Source organism: Ciconia boyciana, chromosome 1 (genome assembly GCF_034638445.1).
Source record: "Ciconia boyciana chromosome 1, ASM3463844v1, whole genome shotgun sequence".
Taxonomy (NCBI): Eukaryota; Metazoa; Chordata; class Aves; order Ciconiiformes; family Ciconiidae; genus Ciconia; species Ciconia boyciana.
Window position 1 is genome coordinate 92,293,920 of NC_132934.1, and position 20,646 is coordinate 92,314,565.

At 46.1% G+C, this 20,646-nt stretch overlaps 1 protein-coding gene across 2 annotated transcripts in view; it reads right to left on the bottom strand.

The window, feature by feature from the left end:
• The window catches only part of GAP43 (growth associated protein 43), a 70,882-nt gene that overhangs the window by 9,692 nt on the left and 40,544 nt on the right, over positions 1–20,646 (bottom strand). For both annotated transcript variants that reach the window (XM_072882006.1, XM_072882014.1), the window contains exon 2: positions 13,856–14,483. In XM_072882006.1, coding sequence (XP_072738107.1) covers positions 13,856–14,483 — 628 coding nt within the window. The remainder of the gene's footprint in view (positions 1–13,855; positions 14,484–20,646) is intronic.

The following is a 20,646-nucleotide window of genomic DNA, read 5'->3' on the forward strand; positions in this document are numbered from 1 at the left end:
ATTTCACATAGGTCCTGCAGACCAGAAAGGCTACTCTTTTTAATTCCTTAAATACCTTATGATTCTAACAGCTTGAATATAGAGGTTTTTACTTGCTTCCAGCTGTGGAATGTAACAGTTGGCAGCTGCTCTTGGCATACACATTGGAAAACAGCACGTCCCCATCTCATGCAACAGTATTCTTTTGTGTCACCCATCTTTTCCCCTTTTCTGGGTTAAGTTCTGGAGGATGGTTTAGAAACAGAGGGCATGTGAGGGGACAGAAGAACAAGGTCTTGATAAGACATATCCATTTATTCTTTATCCTCTCTAGGGTGGCTGCCCTGTGAGATCATAGGGGAAAAATCTGAGGAAAGATAAGAAGAAATGGAAATACCCTGAGTAGATCATGGCCAAGTGAGCAAAACACAGCCTTACTGAAGTGACTGATAGTGATTCCTGTACAGCCAGGACACTTCTAGCAAAGTAATTAATTCAGAGAGTGAAGCTTACAGCACTTTGGGGATGGAGGTTTGGGTTTGGAGAGGCCTGGCAGATGCACAGAGAATAGCACAGCAAGTGACAGAAATTTGATAGACAGATCAGATCCTCAGAGGTCTGCCCATCAGCTCTGCTGATCAGCCTGGCAATTGTGGTAGGATCAGTAGGGGGATAAAAATGAACCCAAAACCATGGCAGACTGCTGGCATTCACGCACTGCTGATCCTGAAATAAAGAGGGTTAAGGAGAGGAAGGAAACGTGCAGAGTGCTAGAGCCTTGGGGTTCTTCATCTACAGCTCCCACCTCATCACACAGCAGCAGCTGTGAGGCTGGTCTCCTCCCCTGCCCCGGCAAAGTTGGCCAGGAAAAAGAGGCCAGAGGAGGAAATCTTCTGTAATTGCAGCAAAAAGGTCTAGAAATTCCTTCACTGCATCCAGAATTAATGCACCACTCCTCCCCTCGTACTCCTCCCCCTTCAGCTGTCGGTGGCAGGAAAACAAATTGCTGCAGCCCTTACTACAAACTGTGCTCCCGCCTCCCTTCCCCCAGCCCAAAAGACATGTGCCATTCATAAGCTGCCTGGCTGCTGGTCTCCATTATTAAAGCCTAGAAGGCTGATAAATTGGGGATTCATGGAGCCTGCAAGCCTCCAACAACCAGATTGCCATGGAAACCAGAGGCAGCCTCCATCTCCAGCAGAAATGATATTGATCTAGCTGAAGGCAGGGAATTACAATCAAGGAGAGGATATAAAATGTCTCTTTTTCTTCCCTTTGCCATCCTCCCATTTTGTGTTTAAACGAAGGAGAAATTTCATTTAGAGATCATTAGTTTGTTTCTGTCCATCATCACACACCAAGGCTCTGCAAATTGGATGCTAAAATGAATTAAGTGCCTGTTGCCAGGCCTTCCACAGCCATCTTGTTGATCACTGTCCCCAGCAGTTGCAACATCAACAACACCACCTCTTTGCATCAAAGATATTACTAATATTTCCCATACGCACAGCTGGTGTGCACACACGTAGGACCCCAATCTGTTTTGTGTAGAATGGGCACTGAAACACAGCTGCTGCTCTCTAGGAGGCAGTTCAGGCTTAATGCTGTACCCACTGAAGCTCCTGGGAGCCTTTGCTTTTCATTTCAACAGGAGGAGGTCATCACATGCGTTATGACAGCCCGGACATAAGAAGAGACATTTTGAACTATGAGCACTTGTGGGGAAACCCCTACTTCGAGACAATGCGGAGTGGCATTGCTGGTGCTGAGCAACCCTCCCCTCTGCCCAAAATCCCCTGCCTGGGACTGCTTAATCACAGCCCTCCCAGGGCTGGAAAGATCAGGAGTCACGGCACCCGTTCTGCAAAACTGGGTGGGCAGCTGGACACTTTCCCAAGCTCACACTGCAAAGGCCAGATCCTCCTCGCTCTGTTGCCTCATCCCTTGGGTGCCCATGAGAAAGCCGAAGGGCTGGGAGGTGAAAAGCCACAGCTTGACTTAAGGTGGGAGCTCGGACTGCATGGTCGTCTCTTCCACCCCAAGAAACCTCTGTGACCAGAGGTGTGGCGATGCTTGCCCAGTAAGTGCTCAGCCCCAGGGGAAAGGAAGCAGTAGGGCAGCCCTGCACCTGCCGCCGGCCATTTTCAGAGGGCTGAGCTGCACAGCGGGAAGGAAGGAGGGTGCTGCCTGGAAAACCTTTCACAAGCGCTCTTGTTGCCAGTGGCAGTCTTCCCTGTGAAGGTGGCAGCAGCTAGCATCCGTAATTCTGATTTTAATTCATATCTGGGAATTTTTTTGTTTGTTTTTGTTTTTTTAAAAAAACCCTAACCTTCTCCCAGTTCGGGAGGGACTTCCCAGCCTCTGAACTTTCTGAGCACTGCGCCAAGCGAACTGATGCAGCTGTCCCACAGTAGCCATCTCGGTTTAATTGGCTTTTCGCAATAACAATTCAATCAGGCAGGTAATTAATTCGGCCTCGACATGAGGGCACGCGGCGGGGCAGCTGCAAATGCTGGGAAGACCTTGCAGGGGCAGAGCGAAGCAGCCCCATGCCCTGTGTGCAGCCAGCCGTGCCGTGGCGGCACGAGGCCAGGTTGCATCACCTAACACCCCAGAGCGGCCGGTATGCCCGAGTTGTCAATGGCAAAGTCAAAGCTCCTCAGTACTGTCCACTATGGTGGAAAATAGTACCCTTATGGGATGCCAAGACAGCCCTTTGATGAGCTAGCCTACAATGACAAGGCTTCTCTCCCTCATCAAAGGACATTTCAGCAATGCTGTGGCTGTCCCCTTGCTAACACAGCCAGCCCAAGGTGGCCCTGCTTCGGCTGTGGGGCCATGCAGTAGTCACTTCTCCACTATCTCATGTGTAGCCAAAGTCTGCTATGAAGCCCAGCTCTGCACAGGTCCACAGAGGCTGTGAGTTACCACAGCTCCCACTTGCAGAGTTTCTAAGTTTTTAGACAAGGTGGAGCAGCCCATACTTTTGGCTTGGGCACCCTCATTTTGACAATGGCTGTCACAGAAGAGGGCCCTATCTGAGGCATGAACCCACCAGGCCTGAGCTGCTCTGAAATTGCACTGAGGCATAGGAAGTGGCACCCCAATGTTTCATGCTCATGTTGTCTCCCCTGGTCCTGCGGCTGATTTTATTCGCTGCAAAGGTCCTTGGCTCGAGTCTTGCCTGCTGGTCACAGAGTGATGTCGTGAGATATCCGTGTGAGCGAACACGTCTCTCTTACTCTTCCTCTCCTGCTGGAGCTGTTCCACTTCCATAAATCATTAAATATTCATTGGGCCAGAGGAAAACATTGGCTCTGTAGACCGGTGATGAGGGCACTCATCTGGAATGGGGGGAGACCAAACTCCACATCCTGGCTCCAGCAAATAATAAATAATTTATACAAAGTGGAACAGCTCCAGCAGGAGGGATCAGGGGAAACTTCATCCAACAGTCCAATGGCTTGCTTGCAAAGCTCACTGGATTTCAACTTCCTAGGGTAAGGCATGGGCCCATCTTGTCTTCTGTCCAGTTCAGGGAGTACCTGACCCTCACGTGCTAGCTACTCTAAAAGCCGGCAAAGGTTTCTCTTGCCACTTTAATCGACAAATCCCATCATTCCTGGTACATTATGTTTGGTTTTGACAAATCAAAGGGTTCTTTAATGAAAAAAAGAGTTTCACAGAAAAATTCCAGCCCAGCAGGACTCAGAAGCCCTGCATGGAGATGGTTTGAACTGCAACTAGACTTGACTCCTCTGGTAGAAACACGTGTATGTGTTTTGCTAGAAATGAGGACAAGAAGTAATTGCATGCTACAACAGTTAGGAACGGATGGAATTTTCTCCTTGTTCCCTGATGTAAAAATCAGTTACTCCATCCGTCTTTCTCTTAGTCATTTGGCTTCAGCCATGAAGAAGGTTTCTAGCTTGAGGCACAGAGAAACGTTTTCTTTCTCATTTTGTGTCTCTTTATTGAGTGCAGTGAACAGTGCTGGGTTAGTATCTCTTGAGACCAAAGTCTGCTGTTCATCCAGAGAAGTGGTGCTGCTCAGCAGCAGTGCTGTGCATTTCTTCCCCTGCCTTCCTGCTGGGCCTCAGGTGTGTTTGGGAGAGGTTGTGTCATGGACAAGAGGTCAAGTTCAGTCCCTGTGCCTGGTACCATGTTTGACCAAACTGATAAGTCTCCCACTGAAGGCTTGGCAGTAGTGCTGGGACAGGTTTGTGCAAAGAGTACCTTCAACCCCAAAGATAAGCTTAAAGGCACGTGCCAAAACTGTTTACGCTGCTGAAGGATCTCTCAAACACCTACCAGTCCCATTGACTTGCAAACCTGCAGCAGCCTGAATGTCCATGCCGAACACTAGGAGCTGCACCGTGGGACAGGTGCAGGACTGAGCAGGTGTGGTACAGGGTTAGGAGATCTAGGTGACAGTCATGCCTGCTCACTGTTTGGCAATAAAGAAGTTACTTCCTTTCGCTGTGCTTTCACCATCTGGATCCCTGGTGTACCAGTTGAATAACGGACTGTGAATGCAGACAAAGGTCCAGACAGAATTGCTGCTCATATAAATTGTAGCAGCCCTACTGAAAATAACCTCACAGCAGCCCTCTGATCAGACCCTGTGAATGATTCCAACCCTTCTGAGCACAAGGGAAAGCAGAAGACCAATATTACAATATTGCACCGAGTCCCTCCCAGGGGAAGAAACATACAGACCATTTGTGAGCAGATTTAAGATTAAGACCACAGACTCCTTCAACTCACATGTCTTTCTGAAGTGCAGCGGGGCAGGCTCCAGCCCAGGGCTTGGTCTCCTGTGGCATATCCCTTGTTTCAGCACTGATGACTGAAGATTACTCTGAATTGCTTACGACACTGATGCTGAAATCACAGGTGAAATCCTAGAAGCTAGTGAGGCTTAGATTTCAGCCCTGTAGCTGCAGCTACAGCTGGTGAGTGTTGCCTCCAAACAGGCTGTAAAAGATGGGAGGAAGGAGGGAGAAAGAAGGGGAGCTTGGAAGAGAAATTTTGGGATAGGTAACACAGGGTCTCTAAGCTGGAATACATACTCTTTCATTTCTAAGCCCACACCCAGTGAGGGGATGGAGTCCTACACTCATCTAAAAACTAGGCAGTTATGGACTTAGTCCACATGACCTTGCATTCACACCTCCCTCTTAGAGGCTTGTGTCATTTCCAAATCAATCGGTGCCCGAAGCCTTTAAGAACAGCAAAGGGTACTTTCCACCACCATGCCAACTTTAAATTACTTTTACTTTATTCCATCTTCCATCTCTTCACATGGTATTCAGTAAGGTCTTTGAAACATTTTTCACAGCTGCTAAGATGGTTCTGCCAAAGTCAGCAGCACTGGGGAGCGCTCCTGCTGACCGGCCACAGCTCTTGCTCCTGCCCTCCCATCCCTTTCCCTGTACGTGCAATGCATTGTCAGCTATGGTTCTGCAGCACTGCATCACTTTAGCATTGGGATTTGGATGCTCTTCCAAATGTCAGAGAGATTTTCTTCTTCATTAAGCCCTGTAGGTTACAGGTAATGACTGGTTATCATTACGAGCATTCCCAATTACTGTGTTTTGCTGAAGGAAGATGGAGAGGTTGAATAGTGTCTTCCACCTTCTGCTTTCTTTCATAATGAAAAGAGGACTCATTTGCTATTGCCTCAAGGTACAGCTGGAAAGTGTGTGGTCCTCTGAACACTGGATAATTGGGACCTTATGACCTTTATCTAAGACTTATTTACATGAAGCCTTGAGTCTCACTTTTCCTATCATTAGGACAAGAGCATTTTCCTTTACATCGCTGGGCCCTGTCCAGGTTTCCATAGTTCTTTTCCTGACTACTGTGCAGCCCTGCAAAGGGCAGGTGTCCAACACAGGCTGCTGGCTGCCAGGACCTCAGCTGAGATTTTCAGCTCTGTTCCAGTGTCCCGTGCTGACAGTGATGTAGCTAAGGACACAGAAAGAAAAAAAGAAACATTTCCACAGATCACATTCACATTTGGTGATGATAAAGCCAAGGCTCTTTATATGGTACAGGCCATTAGAGCTAAAGGATATGCAAAGGGAGCCTTTAGCAGGGAATACAGAACTAGGAAGAAAGCCACAGTTCTAGTAACCTGCAAAACCAGACCAGAGTCCCCTTCAGAGAACAGCTAAGCACACAATAGCAGCACTCTCCATCATTCAGTTTTCCCCCATACATTATTGTTAAGCACCTCCTCTATTTTCTGCCTGAAAGACATTCAACACCAACAGAGAGGAAAGCTAGGGAATGAGGAAGCCCTCATTTAAGTCAAGTTCGCAGCACAAATGTAGTCTTGAGTAATATATTGTGACTAGAGACCTGTTCAAATTGAGCTTGCATAAGTTGGTCTTTCACAGGTCTATTGGAGGTCCAGACCTGGAGGTGGAACCTATCCCACAGAGCTGATGCCAGTGGCTTGACTTGTAAGCCTCCTGTCATGGCCTACATTTTCTTTGGTTCTCTTGGCCACTGCCCAAACTCACAGACCATCATATGGCTGAATAAAATATTTGTGCAGTGCCTTTACAAAGAGCAGAACTTCCAAGTCCACAAGAACTCAGATGTCACTGCAGTCATCCGTGCTCCTTGGGTAGCTGTCTTCAAAAAGCAAAGATGTTGGTGCGTAAGGACTGAGATGAGGAGCAAAACAGAAGAAATATTGCCTTTCTGGAAATGTGTGTACACAGATAGAGCCTTTTCTGGACTAAAGTGTACAGTGTTTGGCACCCCATCTCATAAAGGACATTTGCAGATTCAAAGGGAATGCAGACAAAAGCAACAAAGATGCTAAAAAGCATGGGAATCACTTCATATAAAAAGCAGTTGAAAGCATTCCTTGTGTTTTCTTCAGGAAAGAGATGAACAGCAAAGGCTATGGTACTATGCCCTCTGTGCATATGTGCATACTATATGATGCTATATACAATAATCAATGGCATAAAGTAGGGCTATCAGAAGCTTTTGCTCTTTCTGTGACATAAAACAAGTCCAGAAAGATATTTAAGGCAATGGTGGCCAATTCATGGCTGAACTTTCCGGCCATTGTACAGTTGCTTGGAGTTGGGGAAGCTGTTGACAGTCAATCGGATATTGTGCATTTATATATATGCCATATAAAGCTACAGTTATAATTAGTATCAAAACAGATAATACATAATGCTTTAACTGTTAAACCAAACCCTAGGCAGCAGAGGACAGGGATGAGTCCTAGTAGTAGAGAGGCAGTTTACCCCAAATCTGCCCATAGCAGCATTTCGTGCTAGCCACTGTGAGAAGTACAATAAATGGATGTTAGGTCTGACCTGGCTTGGCAATTTCTGTTCCTCTACCAGTTATTTGCGTGGACCCTTGGGAGTACAACTTCACCTTGCCAGAGTCCATGGAATTGCCACAGAGATTGGAAGTGATCACTGCACTGCCACTGATAATCCAGTATTAATGCACCTATTATACAGCTCTCGAGGAATGTCTAACTAATCTGATCGTGCTGACCTGGTGAACTTTTCCAATCCCTTTCCTCTGCACATGGCAGTCATCTCTACCACAGAGTCGGTACTGCTACCTTTAAAGTAGTGCTCCTTGGAGCTGTAAACCCCAGCTGATACTCTGCAAGCTTATATCTATCTGAAAAGTTCAGCCTACTTGATCCTACTGTAAAGAGGTGACACTGGTGGTGGTGCAGAGCACTGCTGGCAGCTACAGCAAACAGCTGCCACTTAAATTTCATTGTCTGTCTGTCTATTCTGTCCACTGGTCTGCTATGTGAGCCCTTCTCAGCAGAAAATTTGGTTATCGTTTATGGCAGAAAGCCTTCCTCCCATGTGGGGATTTTGGAGCCTTTTCTACAGATGATCTGAGTGCAGTTCTAGTGGGCCACTGTGGAAAACATTGTGACGAGGAGACAGTGGTTTTGAACAAAATCTAGGTGTAGTTTAACCATCGGCCTTGGCTGTAGAGAGCTGTGTGTTAGTGTGAGCAACCACTATACAACAGGAGCACACACCATGATATTAGTATGTGCTGCCTTAAACAATACCACCTGTATGTACTGCTTCTAAGAGCTCCTTCCTACGGAGATGTGTAAGAGTGTAATGCTCTCAGCAAACCTTGGTATACCATCTAGAAAGTTCAGTATTGTACAGATTCAAGACTGATAGCTTTGTTCAGTTGGAAGAATACTATAAAGATGTGAAGAAGAGCGAGGCTGGCCAACCTCCCCCTGAACAGGAACTCTGTGCAGCATGCCTTGATCAATGAGGAGGGGCTCGGCCGAAACTGCAACAGCTGTGGTTCCCAACATCGGAAGGGATGAAAGATTGCTGTCACATTTCCTATAATTTCCACCCTTCACAAAATAAACCAGTTAACTAGGCTTGAGTGTCCATGCATTTCTTACTGAGGTCCCAAAAGAACTGGTACCTCCTTGGTGCAAAACAGTGGTTAACCTGCTGTCCTCAAGAGGCCTTTTCCAGAGTCAGCCCACACTTTGTCATTGGTAAATATGCTTAGTGCCACCTAAGATTTCATTAAAAGTGGTCAGGTCCTGCTTCACCTCTAGCCCACTAGCGCAGTTCGCACCTATACGGGGCAAGCTGAATCTCATAAAATAGCAGACCTGAGGCACACATGGGACCAGAGACAGTATTTCATTGCAACAGAGAAGGAAATCCTGCACCTGCAGCAGGTAGTGTGTAGGTTTCCTGTTCTCTGGAAAATTGTGACATTCCACTTTCCTCACCCTGCCCCTCACATGGCTATTTGCACCAATGCAAAGCAGGCTGTGACATATGCAATGCTTATACCCATGTAGGCACAATGCAAAGATTAAAAATTTCAGAGCAACTGAGGACTAGGCACATACTTTGACACCTTTCACATGTTGCAGGTAACCTAAATTGCATTTATATTCTTACTTTGTTGCTGGAGTAGTACTACAGACAAGAAAATGCTGGCACACTTGCTCAGAGTTGTTCCCTCTGGGGCAGTCATGGGAAGACTACTGTATTTGCATTGCCTTCCTCAGCTGCCAGGTGTAGCAGCAGAGATAAGCTCCAGTGAAACAGGAATGGCAGTGAGGGAGGGTGTTCTGCCTCATGCCAGCTACCCATGGGCCAAGACTAAAATTCCAGTTACACAACTGCAATCCTCTTGCGTAGCGGAGGCTGTACCTTCTAGCTGGTACATGACAATAGACAGTCTCCCTTTCCAAATCTTTATATAGCCAGTGCTCCCTAGGTGCAGCAAGTATTGTCCTTCCATCAATACACTGATTGAACTGAAAACAAAGAACTGATTCAACATTAAACCATGAAAAAGCATCCGTAGGGACTTGCTCCCTCTGAGGAAGTGAAGAGAAGATGGTGCCTCCCAGTGCTCCTTGCCTGCAGGACACAGGGCCCTGGGGGAACTGCTGGCCCGCTTACATGTGAAGCAATTGTTATCTGGCTGATTTTTCATTTCAGCTGTGAAACTGCTCCATTGTAAAGCTATTTCATCAAGCGGGAGAAAGCATTCTTCATTTCCCAACAAAAGAAGATCCATTTGTTTCCTTAGGCACAATTTACTCTTTCACATTTCTGGGCTTTGTTGTATTCTTACCTGACCATCTGAGAGTGCTTTTGATGTGAGAGCTAGCCAAATTTGGAGGTGAGACTCGAAAACCTGGGAAAGTACAAAGAGAACCTAACATTGTGTGACATTCACCTCCTCTCCTCCCCGTAAGGCACACAGTAGCCCATCTTCTTCTATAGTCTGCTGTGCTGGATGCTGGTCTCACTTCAAAGCTGCACTAATGTAGACTCTTTCCAGTAACTTTGATGGAGACTCTCTGGATTTAAGCCAATGCAACCTAGATTAGAATAAGTCTCACCTCCTCATCCATATGTAATGTATAAACTCCCTCCTACCACTTTTGAATTTTGTCCTGTTGAGTAGGTTGGCATCTAAAGGAGCCTCTCTAAGCATAATACCAACACCAAAGAGGCAAAAGTTGGATCATAACAAGAAAGCCTGTAAACATGTGTCTTGGCAAGGATGCTCAGATAAGAGAACTCTTTCTTGGCCTGCAAGTCACCCACCAAAAGACATGAAGAGAACTAAGAGATTGTCCTTCTTACATCAGTCCTTCATTGCTGCTGAACAAAGCCCACTGACTCCTTTCATGCCTTACCCAGGTTGGAATCCACCTACTTTTTCCATCTACTTTTTGATACATTGAGGATTGCTTAGAAACCACCCTACTGTACCACTGGGAATGCCTGGGGTTTCAGATCAACTAATACTGGATACAGGACAGTTTTTTGAAGCCATTTCCTAAGCCATTATCAACAGACAGGTAGAGTATGTGGAACTGAGTAACAAGGAGAGCTGAGGGCTGTCAGGGGAATTAGTAACTGTTATGAAGAATCACTCAGCCTCTCCCCCACTCCAGAAACATTAAATATTAAGCATTAAAAATCGTGCACTTGTCTTTAACTGGTTAGTTATTCCTTTCCCCTCTTCCTGTCTTTTTTGTCCTGCCCTTAGATGAAAGCAAGACTCTCTTCTGGATATGAATGAAATGCCCTTGCCCTTTGTTTGTGTTTGCACCAGGGAAGATATCCACAGATAACACAATACAGCCATTGTAGTAAAATTCAAAGCAGATGAACATCACCGCACAAAAGTAGCACGGTCGGCACGCCTCACGGTAGTAGCAGCCAAGCATGCCATGGCAACCAGCCAACCGATGACACTGGCTAAGAGCCAATTTGATTTATTTTTGGCAGCCTGACACCACATACTACTGTGCCAATCTTCGATCACAGAAACGATAAGACATGACCTTTGAAAGCCAAGGGGATGACTTCTGGGAGAAGGGGACGGATGAAGCTGAAAGAGGATCTGTCCCCAGGCTGGAGGACTACTGGAGTGGCAGATGTTTGGTAGCCCTCCCTCTTTCGTGAATGACCATCGCAGCCATGCAAGCAACCACCAGTGCTGTGTTTGCTGGGGGATGACTGGGAGAAAGGTCGAGACATGGCAAATGTCTTTAAGTCTACGGACAGAGTAAGTACCACGAGAGAAACAGAGAGGTTTAAAGAGATGAGAGGGAGTAATAGGATGAAGATAGGAAAAAGAAGACATAGCCTTTCTGTCATGAAATATTTCCTGTCTGTGAGAACTGTCATACTGTGATGATGCTCTTTTGTGGAATACTGTTTAAGGAGAAAGCAGCTTCTTATTATTCTGCACATTGTGCTATAGAGTGTACTGCAGAAGACAACCTAGCACCCTCAGAGAGATGGACAAGAAGGCCTATTTAATCTTTTTTGCATTTCTTTCTTGGATGGCTCTGGGGGCACTTACCCAGCTGTTCGAGTTTGTGACTGGAAGGCTGATATCATACTGGAATAGGAATTTAGAAAAAAATCTATATTCATTAACATTTTAAAGAGACTATCAGTTTGACTGTGGCCACACACCTTCCATGTTTGCTTTCTGCAAACATTGGTAAGCTTGAGTATTACTGCCTGAATATTGAAAAAGTATAAATAGATGCACATACTGGTCTTGAGCACTCAAACAATCACTGAAAACTCATTTTAAAATATATATTTGATTGTAGATTTTCCAACTTACTCTGTTGGCTAGATATTTACATAAGTAACAGTATCATGTACAAATGCATATTAAATCATGCATTTAAATGGCCACTTTGAATGATGTGGCCATGAATGGTTGGCCACTTCAAATGATGTTAAAGCCAAGAAGAGCATGGGGAAGATATCTGCAAATAATTTAGAATACTGCATAGAAATAAACCATTCTTTGATCACTGGTGACTCAAAACAGGTAAAATTAAGCAAATGCAATAGCCTGCTACTATGAATTTCCTACCTCTATCCATTAGAGCATATTAATCTGAATAAAAATAGAATGTTAATTCAAAGCAGAATCACTGTTCCTGTTTAGGAATAAGGCAACCCAAGTCTTAAATAAGAGTTAATTAGCACTCATCCTGCGTAGAGGGGACCCCAGAACACTGATTCACTCTGTCCTATTTTTGCCATTGATGTTTATACCTTTGCCCAACTATAAAAACAACGCAAGTACAGCATGCAACATACCAAATTAGATTTCATAAATCACATGACATTTATTTTGCCACTCAACTCATCACACAAAGTAAGAACAAAGGGCTGGAGACCTGGACAACAAAAAGCCAACTTGGACAATGCAATTTCAAGGCTAATCTCTAGAAATGTTTAAATGAAAGAAGGTAAAACCAGGAACCCTTTGTTGTTGTGTACATTTAGTTTAGACTCACACTCTTGAAGGCCACTCCCTTTGTCCATACCTTAAATCATAAATGTTCTGCATGAGCAGAACATTATCCCAGTACTTATCTGTCCCAGTACTTATCTGTCCTTTTTCATATCTGTGCTTTCCTATCTGTCCACTTTGTTGAGCAGGAATAGAGTTAGCTATGAAGCTGGGAAGTCTAATTAGAGAGTGGGAATTGTGATTTGTGGAAGAGAAGTAGTGGACCAAATGAAATTATGCAGAAACATCAGTAAGTGCAAGACTGGATGCTGAGGCTCCGTAACATTTGCATCAGGCTGTTTATGAATATCAAGGTGATATGCCACATTTTTGCCCCCACAAGCTAATGAATGCAGAATGCCCTGTACAGCTGAATCTCATGAATGTGGAGGCCAGTTATGCTTGGCACTGCCTCTTGACTGAGTTTCATGTGGTGCCTACCTCTGATGTTACCTTTTTTTATGTTTATGTTCCCTTTCTTTGATAATATAAGGAAGGTAAAGAACAAGAGCAAAACTATCCTCAGATCTTTGATGCATTTTCTACCCAGGTCAGTATCACAGTTCAAAAACATCTCTTCTTTATGGTTTGTAAACACTATGCCTCTGTCAAAAATGCTCACTTTTGCCTCTCAAAACTTTTCACCTCTTCCCAGGGGAACTAGTTAAGCAGAGTTACACTCGGTCAAGAGAAAAGAATTGAAAACACCTCCTAGAACAACCATTTGCATTCAACCTGCTCTTCTGTCCTCACTTACTGAGCTGTCAGGGCCTTTAATCTTCCCTTTCCCTACCTGATCCTCTTACCATGTGGGTCTGACCCAGCTGACACATCTAAAAGCTTCATGCAAGTATGGCTGTCATGGGCTACTCCAAGTACAGAGGCTAGAAGTATTGGTGTGGATGAAACTATAAGCAATGCTGATAACAAGATGTTCCTGACTAGGATGTGGTTGTACCAGGAATCTCATCCATTCACAAGCAGATGGAAAAAAGACCCTTTTGGCTCCTTCTTGACCATCCCACCAGCAAGGCTAAATGGTCTCCTGCAGTATGAGAGCGCTTTTGTCTTGTGAGATTTGCAGCTCAAGTTGTCAGCCTCCAGTCAGCTGGTATCAGCTCGGGCTGTTTTGTTGCCCCACTGGAGCTGCCTGTGCTAGTGTGACTGGGAAGGTTCATCACCCTCTTTAGCATATGCAGAGCCTGGGGAGCTCTCCCAGGCACCTCCAAGCCTCCCATCTGGCTGACACTCTCCTGCCACCATGGAAAAAAGGGCTGGATGGCATCTCCAGCTAGAGGAACAGGAGGTGCAGTATTTCCAAAGCTGCCAGGAAGCAGGGAAGAGGGTGTTAAGCAAGAACATGCAACTCCCCCCACCCCTAAAACCCAGCAAGGGGATTCCCTTGTTAACCCTCAGTCTAACCCCCACACCAGCTCTTGCTGGCCAACCTCAGATGCGTCCCCAAGAGACCAAGGGAGGTATCCATTTCTGGAGAGGCCCATTCCCTAGCAAAGCATTCACTCACCTGTCTTCTCTTCGGTTTGGCTGCTCTCCACTGTCTCCATTTGGGGTTGCGCTGTTGCCTTGGCAGTAGCATCCTCTGCGGCAGGGGTGGTGGTGGCAGTGGTGTCAGCAGCAGGCACGTCGGCTTGTTTAGGCTCCTCTTTGTCTTGGGCTTCGTCAGCCTTCAAGGACGGCGAGTTATCAGTGGAAGCTTTAGTGGCACTTTCCGTTTCGGTGGCAGCGGCAGCAGCGGGCTTTTCCTCCGAGGAGGCAGCAGGAGTGGCAGCCTGCGGGGCTGGCTGATCTGAGCCCGTGTCGGCAGCTCCATCCCCTTTTTTCTCCTCTGCTGGCGCGCTGCTGTCTTTGCTGCCCTCCTCCAGCTGGGCACTGTCAGCGGCGGCCGCTTCTGTGGCAGTGGGAGCCTCGCTCTCTTTGTTCTCGGCCGCTCCGCCAGCAGGGCCTTCCTCCTTCTTGTCGGCGGCATCAGTCTCAGATGCTGGGGCATCTCCCTTCTTCTCCCCCTTGAGCTTTTTCCTTGTTATGTGTCCACGGAAGCTGGCCTGGATTTTGGTGGCTGCCTTATGAGCTTTATCTTCTGGTTTGATGCCATCTTGCTCAATCTTTTGGTCCCCATCCTCATTTTTTTCAACCTTTGAAGAAGAACAAGGGAGGAGGGCAGAGGAGAAAACAGGGAGATAAGTTAAGATTTCTCCAGGTGCAGCCCAGGCTCTGGTTTCATTGGGAATGTCCCACCTTCCCCTCCTGCTAACCAGTGACAAGTTTCAAAGCAGCCTTTCCATTTGGTATGGGTTTGAAGCCAGGTGGCTCTAATTTCATCCTAGGGCTGGACAGACACAAGGGGGGTGTAAAAGGAATTTAAAGCACCTCATCATCTCCATCAGCAATGCTGAGAGCACCTTGGCTGTGTGGAAAGGCTTGCACCGCCTGGGTTGTCTCTATTCCCATGATTTATTTTCCCATCCATTTTGAAATATCCCAATTTTTTCCCCTACTCCTTTTCAAAACACTCTCCCGAGGGGGATTTTCACAGCCTTTCCAAATCCACCTTTGCCTTTAAGTCTTTGTTTCTTTTTAATGCCACCTTGTTTCACAGGTGTGTCTAATGACACCAAGTGTTTTGTCCTTTATAGCTTTTTGGCTCAGGACTGCCAACAGAGAATAGCATTGCTGCCCGCCCCACTGTAGATGCATGCTGTCAGACATACACAGATATTCACAGGATATACTCCTCATAAATGCCCTGCCTGCAAGCACTCCAAGCACTTTGCCTCTGCTCCCCATTCATGGTTTCAATGAAGGAATAATAGGTGGATAGATATCAGTCTTTCCAATTTCAGCAGATGATTATTATTTCTCTGATTGTTGGGGGGAATTCAGCCTTGCAACAAAGAACAGGCATTCCCCATGTTTTTTAGACTTAAGCCATGCATTAGAGTCTTAAATAGGACCAAAACAGCCTGTGCCTCATGCTGGTCTGCTGCAGACAGATAATGCTCAGCTTGTAAACCCCCACTGAATCTACAGGACATACCATGCTTCACCCCAATAATTTAGCAGCCCCTGGGCAAGTAACAGCTCAGCTGCATATTGATGAAAGGACACCGTCCTATTAATATTCCCATTGGGAAGCATTCAGAAGAGCTACTCAGAAGTAGAGCCACTGGCCTCTTTGCTGTCTGTACCTGGTTTCCAACACTGGCTCAGGTCACAAAGGAAAGAAAATGAGCTGGCTGAGAAAGATAGCAAGCGTTTATTCCTGGGTGGGAAGAGGAAACCACTCCTTAGGCCATTGCAACTGAGAGGTGCCATCTGGGGAAAGGCCCCGGACCAGAAGAACAGAGAGAGGGGACAGCCTATAAACACATTCAGAAAGCGTGCAGCAGGAATAAGGGAGAAGAAGCCGCTGCAGCATGCACATGTGGCACTGGAAACACCATGCCTGCGAAGAGGGTGAGACAGGACTGGCCACACTGGCAGCAATCACTGGGAAACAGACTGGAAGTGATCATTTCCACAGCGTGAGACAGGGTCAAGCACACACTTGTGAGCGATGCCGTGCCAGTGAACCAAACGCTTGGCCACGGGCATGCCAGAGGTGGGACCCACTATCTCCCCCTGGCTCCCCAGTGAGCACAGGATCCCCCCACCCTAGCACTGGTGCCCACCTGGGATCGTTCCCCAGGTAAACAGGGGAGAGCTTGAGTGGGTATGGTGGCCAAGGAACAAGCAGCCCCAAATCATCAAGGAAAAGAGCTGCTCCACATAGCTGTGGAGGGGTGAGGATGGGTCTGTACACAGCAGGAAATAAGGCTGGGAGTGAGACTAGGCGCCAGGATGCTTATGTAGGGGGTGAGTGGAAAAGCCTGTGAATGAATATGCAACTGATATTAATACACAGAATTCAGCACAAGGAGTTTTTGTGCTCCTGACCATGCCCAGGGACAAAATGGTTGTTGTACCTATCACAGGGGCACAGCTGAGCAGTTCCATCTACACTTCCCCAAGCGCATTAAGTGACTTGGTATGGAAAGTGGGCTTTCATGTTAATCTCAGCTTGTCAGAGAGCAGGTGATGGTTATGTGTAAAGACGGTGCAGACGTTAACATGCTGTAACCATTCATGTATGTCTTTTGCTTGCATAGCTAACTCTGCACTGTGTTATTCAGCGTCTGGGGTAAGCTTTTGAGCCCATTTCAGCACAAGGGGATGGAAACAAGTCGGCAGTATCTTTAAACTAGCATGTTCACAGAACAGCCGTGATCCAGCTAGGGTAGTGCAGAGCTCTGCACAGGCTCATCCATCCTGCTCCTTAGGCAAGTTTTACAGCTTGCAGTAAGTCCTGTGTTGCTGTGGCAACTTAACTACTAATACCTGGACTGGCTGGTTTAAGGAGAGCTTGAGTATGCCTGCATTACGCTGTAGCCACAGCAACGTGAAGATAGACTAGGTACTCCTTTATAGCACTGTACAACACTCAGATGCCCTAGCTTTGACTCCCTCTCCCTAAGGACTGTGGCCAATTTCAAACAGCAGCAGGATTGGGAGACTGGAAAAACAATTTAGACATAACTACAAGACCCTAAAGGTCCAGTCCCATATGCCTGATTCCTGCAAAACCATTAGTGAATGTGACAAAATTGTTAATCCCTGGACAAGGATGAAAACCATTGACTGAAGGGAGATCTCCCTTGCCACTGGCCTTGCTGCTCTCACATCCCATGTACCTCCTGCGCCAACCAGGACAGATATTATGAAGTGTGGCCTGCTGCATGTATGCCTCTGGCTTCAGAGGAGTTACCCTGTTACCTGGGCTACGCAGCCCTGCGAAGGCTTATCTCCTTCCCACTGCTAGCAGGAGGCTGCAGGGTTGGCTCTCCTGCTATTCTGACAGACGAACTCACGGAGAGCTGTGACTGCCAGCCAGCCCTTTACCTGGCAGGGAATGGGAGAGCACTTTTTCTCTCCAGGGAGCTCAGACTGAAACCTCTCACCCGCACCTACCGCATTACAGAGCTAAAAGGCTCCTTTGCTATTCCGATGACATCATTGTCCTCTTATCCCAGTTGGGATGACATCAGTTTGAGTCCTTGCCAGATCGCAAGGTTTGCAACTGCAAAATGTATTTCCAACAGGGTGCTTTCAGCATAATTTCAGATATAAAAGATAAGAAACATGAGGCTGGGGCAGAGGTGGAGTTTAAGGTCATGGATGAAAGAAGTGTACTAATAGTTTTTCTGTGCCAACTGTGGCCCTCAGGAATCCCATTTCTATTCAGTCCTTCCCCAGTGAAGCATCCCAGGCATTTGAAATGACTTATTTTCAGGCTACTGGCCTGCAGCTACTTCTGGGGTAGGACATGGTATCCATATAGTATGTGTGTCATGTTCTATAACAATAGGTTGGGTGAGAAACAGATTGTTCAGAGGGAAACTTCTGTTCACAAAAAAAAAGACAAGGGCTCTTCATCTGTGGATTACGCACACAGCAGATAAACCCTAATTAAGGAAGCTGCTCAAAAATAACCTGTATACAGTGAAGCTCCTGGAAAGCAGTTTATCTTCCTTGGAAAGCTAAAAGGGTGAGTCAGCCCTGCCAGGATGTATTCAAAAGCATCTCAGTGGAAAACAAGAAATCTGTCTGTCTTATCTATCTGCCATGCTTGTATGACATCTTGGTTGTAGTATTGTGGCTGGAATAAAGTCACTATTATTACTAGTGTTTGTACAGAATCTAGAGCTCCTAGCCAGGAATCAGGTCAGGTAAGGATAGGTTTCATATATTAGTATTCCATCACACACCCCCTTCATTTACACATTTATGTGTAAAGTAAACTCATATTAGTATTTAATATTGACACATTCATGATATTGTAAGTGTGCATGCAATGTATTGTAATTTTACACAGAGCAAATGTCCTCTGCTTCATTTAATGTGAAAAAAATCATAGATCCTTCAATGGCAGAAAGACTTGAAATCACTGAGGCTGGTGGATACGTAGCTATATGGATGTATAAAAGGACACACACAGTCAAACATGTCCATTTTTTTATTCGGACCATCCCTACATACCCCCTGAAGCCAGTATGCAAAGCTTTGCCTTTATGAAACACACTGTTAAGCTTTTATGTCTCTATCTACACAGCCCACAACATCCTTCCAGTCCTAGAGGGATGATCCTCTCACCATCTCCATCTGCTTGTCTGCCACACCTCCCGGTTTCTAGGACATCCCTTCCCAGGCAGACTGTTCCTGTAAGTGAGACTTTCTTTGCTGTCACATAGCTGAGAGAGTAGGAGACAAGAAAGTAATGTTTAAGACACAGGTAGGGCAGAGGTTAGTTCTTAGGTACCAGGAATGTGGAAATTGCATGGAGCCGTGACCCCAAGAAGATTTCTAATCTCTGGCCACCTTTCCACCTTCCATCTCCAAACCCACAGCTTACAGAGGGGTCAAAATATGGCAAAGAATGAAGAAAGTGTTACTATAACCTCCAGGCCTTTCTAAATGTCCCACATGCTTTCACATCAGGAAAGGAGAAATGGAGAAACCAGATGTCTTCCAGATGTTCCATGTGTTTGCAGCCATGCATAGGCAAAGAGCAAGAAAGGAGGGGACTACGTGCTTTGGTCCATGCTTGCTGTTTGTCCACTTGTCTCTCATGGTGTATCTCATTGCCTGGCCTTGGAAAAATAATCACATAGTTTTGTATTTTGGATGCTGGGATGGAGAGATCAAGAAAGAACTTACTGTTCCATTAAAAGGTCTTTCAATATTATATGGTCTCCTCTGCCCCTCTCTATAGCTCTCCCTTTCCTGATGTTTCTCTGCCCACCAATATATAGCATGTGTCAGCCTCCTTAATGTTCATCCTAGGATAAGGCTGCTATACACTCAGTCATCGCCCCGGTATCCTACTCCTTTCTGTCAGACAGGAGCTCCTGTTTAACGTGACACCAAATCCCAGAGCCCTTTGATTCACGTTGCTCTCTCCTGGTATTCTGAAACCCATGCGCCGTGAGTCCACATTTAGGACTTACACAGCTTTCACCAGAGAAGGCATCAATACTGGCCAGAGCCTGGACATCTGAAGCACCAGTGACAGTTATCAATAACCCACTTCACAACCCAAGGGAAATATGATACCTGATTAAGAAAAAAACCCAACCCATGTTCTCCATGCAAAGATATAGGGACCCCAAGTCACTCCTTTCTCATGACACCTGTGCTAAGGTACGTGTGGAAATCTTTCCTTCAGTTAGCTAGGTGAAGTAGCGTTGAATCAACTAATCGCCTGTGGTACTTGTAGGGTTAAGGTGCATCTCAGCCCATGCTCTAATCTTGACTAGAGCACAATGTATGTTCCTACTGATGTTATTCAAGGTCACTTGGGCCCAGACTCACAAAGAAATTTAGGCACCTGACTCCCATTGATTTCACAGGATTGAGTCACCTCAATGCTTTTGTGGGCCTGGCTCTACATGACCTGATTTGTCTCTGAGACAGCATTTAAGGAGCAGAATGCATTAAAAAAAAAAGACCAGCTGTCTCCCCAGAAGGAGTGAAACATGGACACATGAGAGAGAGAAAAGGCTTTCACGCCTTGTGAAGTGAGGAAGCAATTTAGCACAGAGAACAGCTTTTTTTAACCCAGTTAAATGGTGTGAAGACACCTGGCTAGAGGATGGCAACTCTCAGCACAACCTGTCTGCAAGGCGAGGAAATAAACAGAATTCCTTTTTTTCCCAGGATAACTATGGTGATGGTGGGTAAAACACCCTTGAGAGAGAAAAGGTTAATTCATCTCTCTGAAGGCTTATGCAGGATGGTTCCCCAGGGTATAACTAGCAGGGCTTAAGCTCTCCAGTTTCAAATCCTCCAACAATGGAGTTTCCATCCTTTCCTCTACAAGGTCCACTCACATGTAGGAAATCTTCCCTCTATTTTATGGTGCCCGGAATGGAATAAGCTAATGATGGTCAGGCAGATGGACGGATGTTATACAGTGACTGAGAAGAGAGGTAGAAAATAATCTAAGCTAGACCTATTTACATATTTTCAGTGTGCCTTCTCAATAAATCCATTATACTCTCCTCACCTGTTTTGTGACTCTCCCTTCTGTTTGTCACCCTGTTTCTGTTAAGCTGGTGGTCAACCATGGTGTCGTCTACCACCTGACAGCTCCTAGAGCTCCAGCGGTTAAATGGAGAAAGGCACTCAGTACTGCCTATGCTGCCTTTGCAGGCTGGGTGAAAGAAAGAAGAGCCTTGCCCCTGAAGCTGGTGCAAAGTGGCT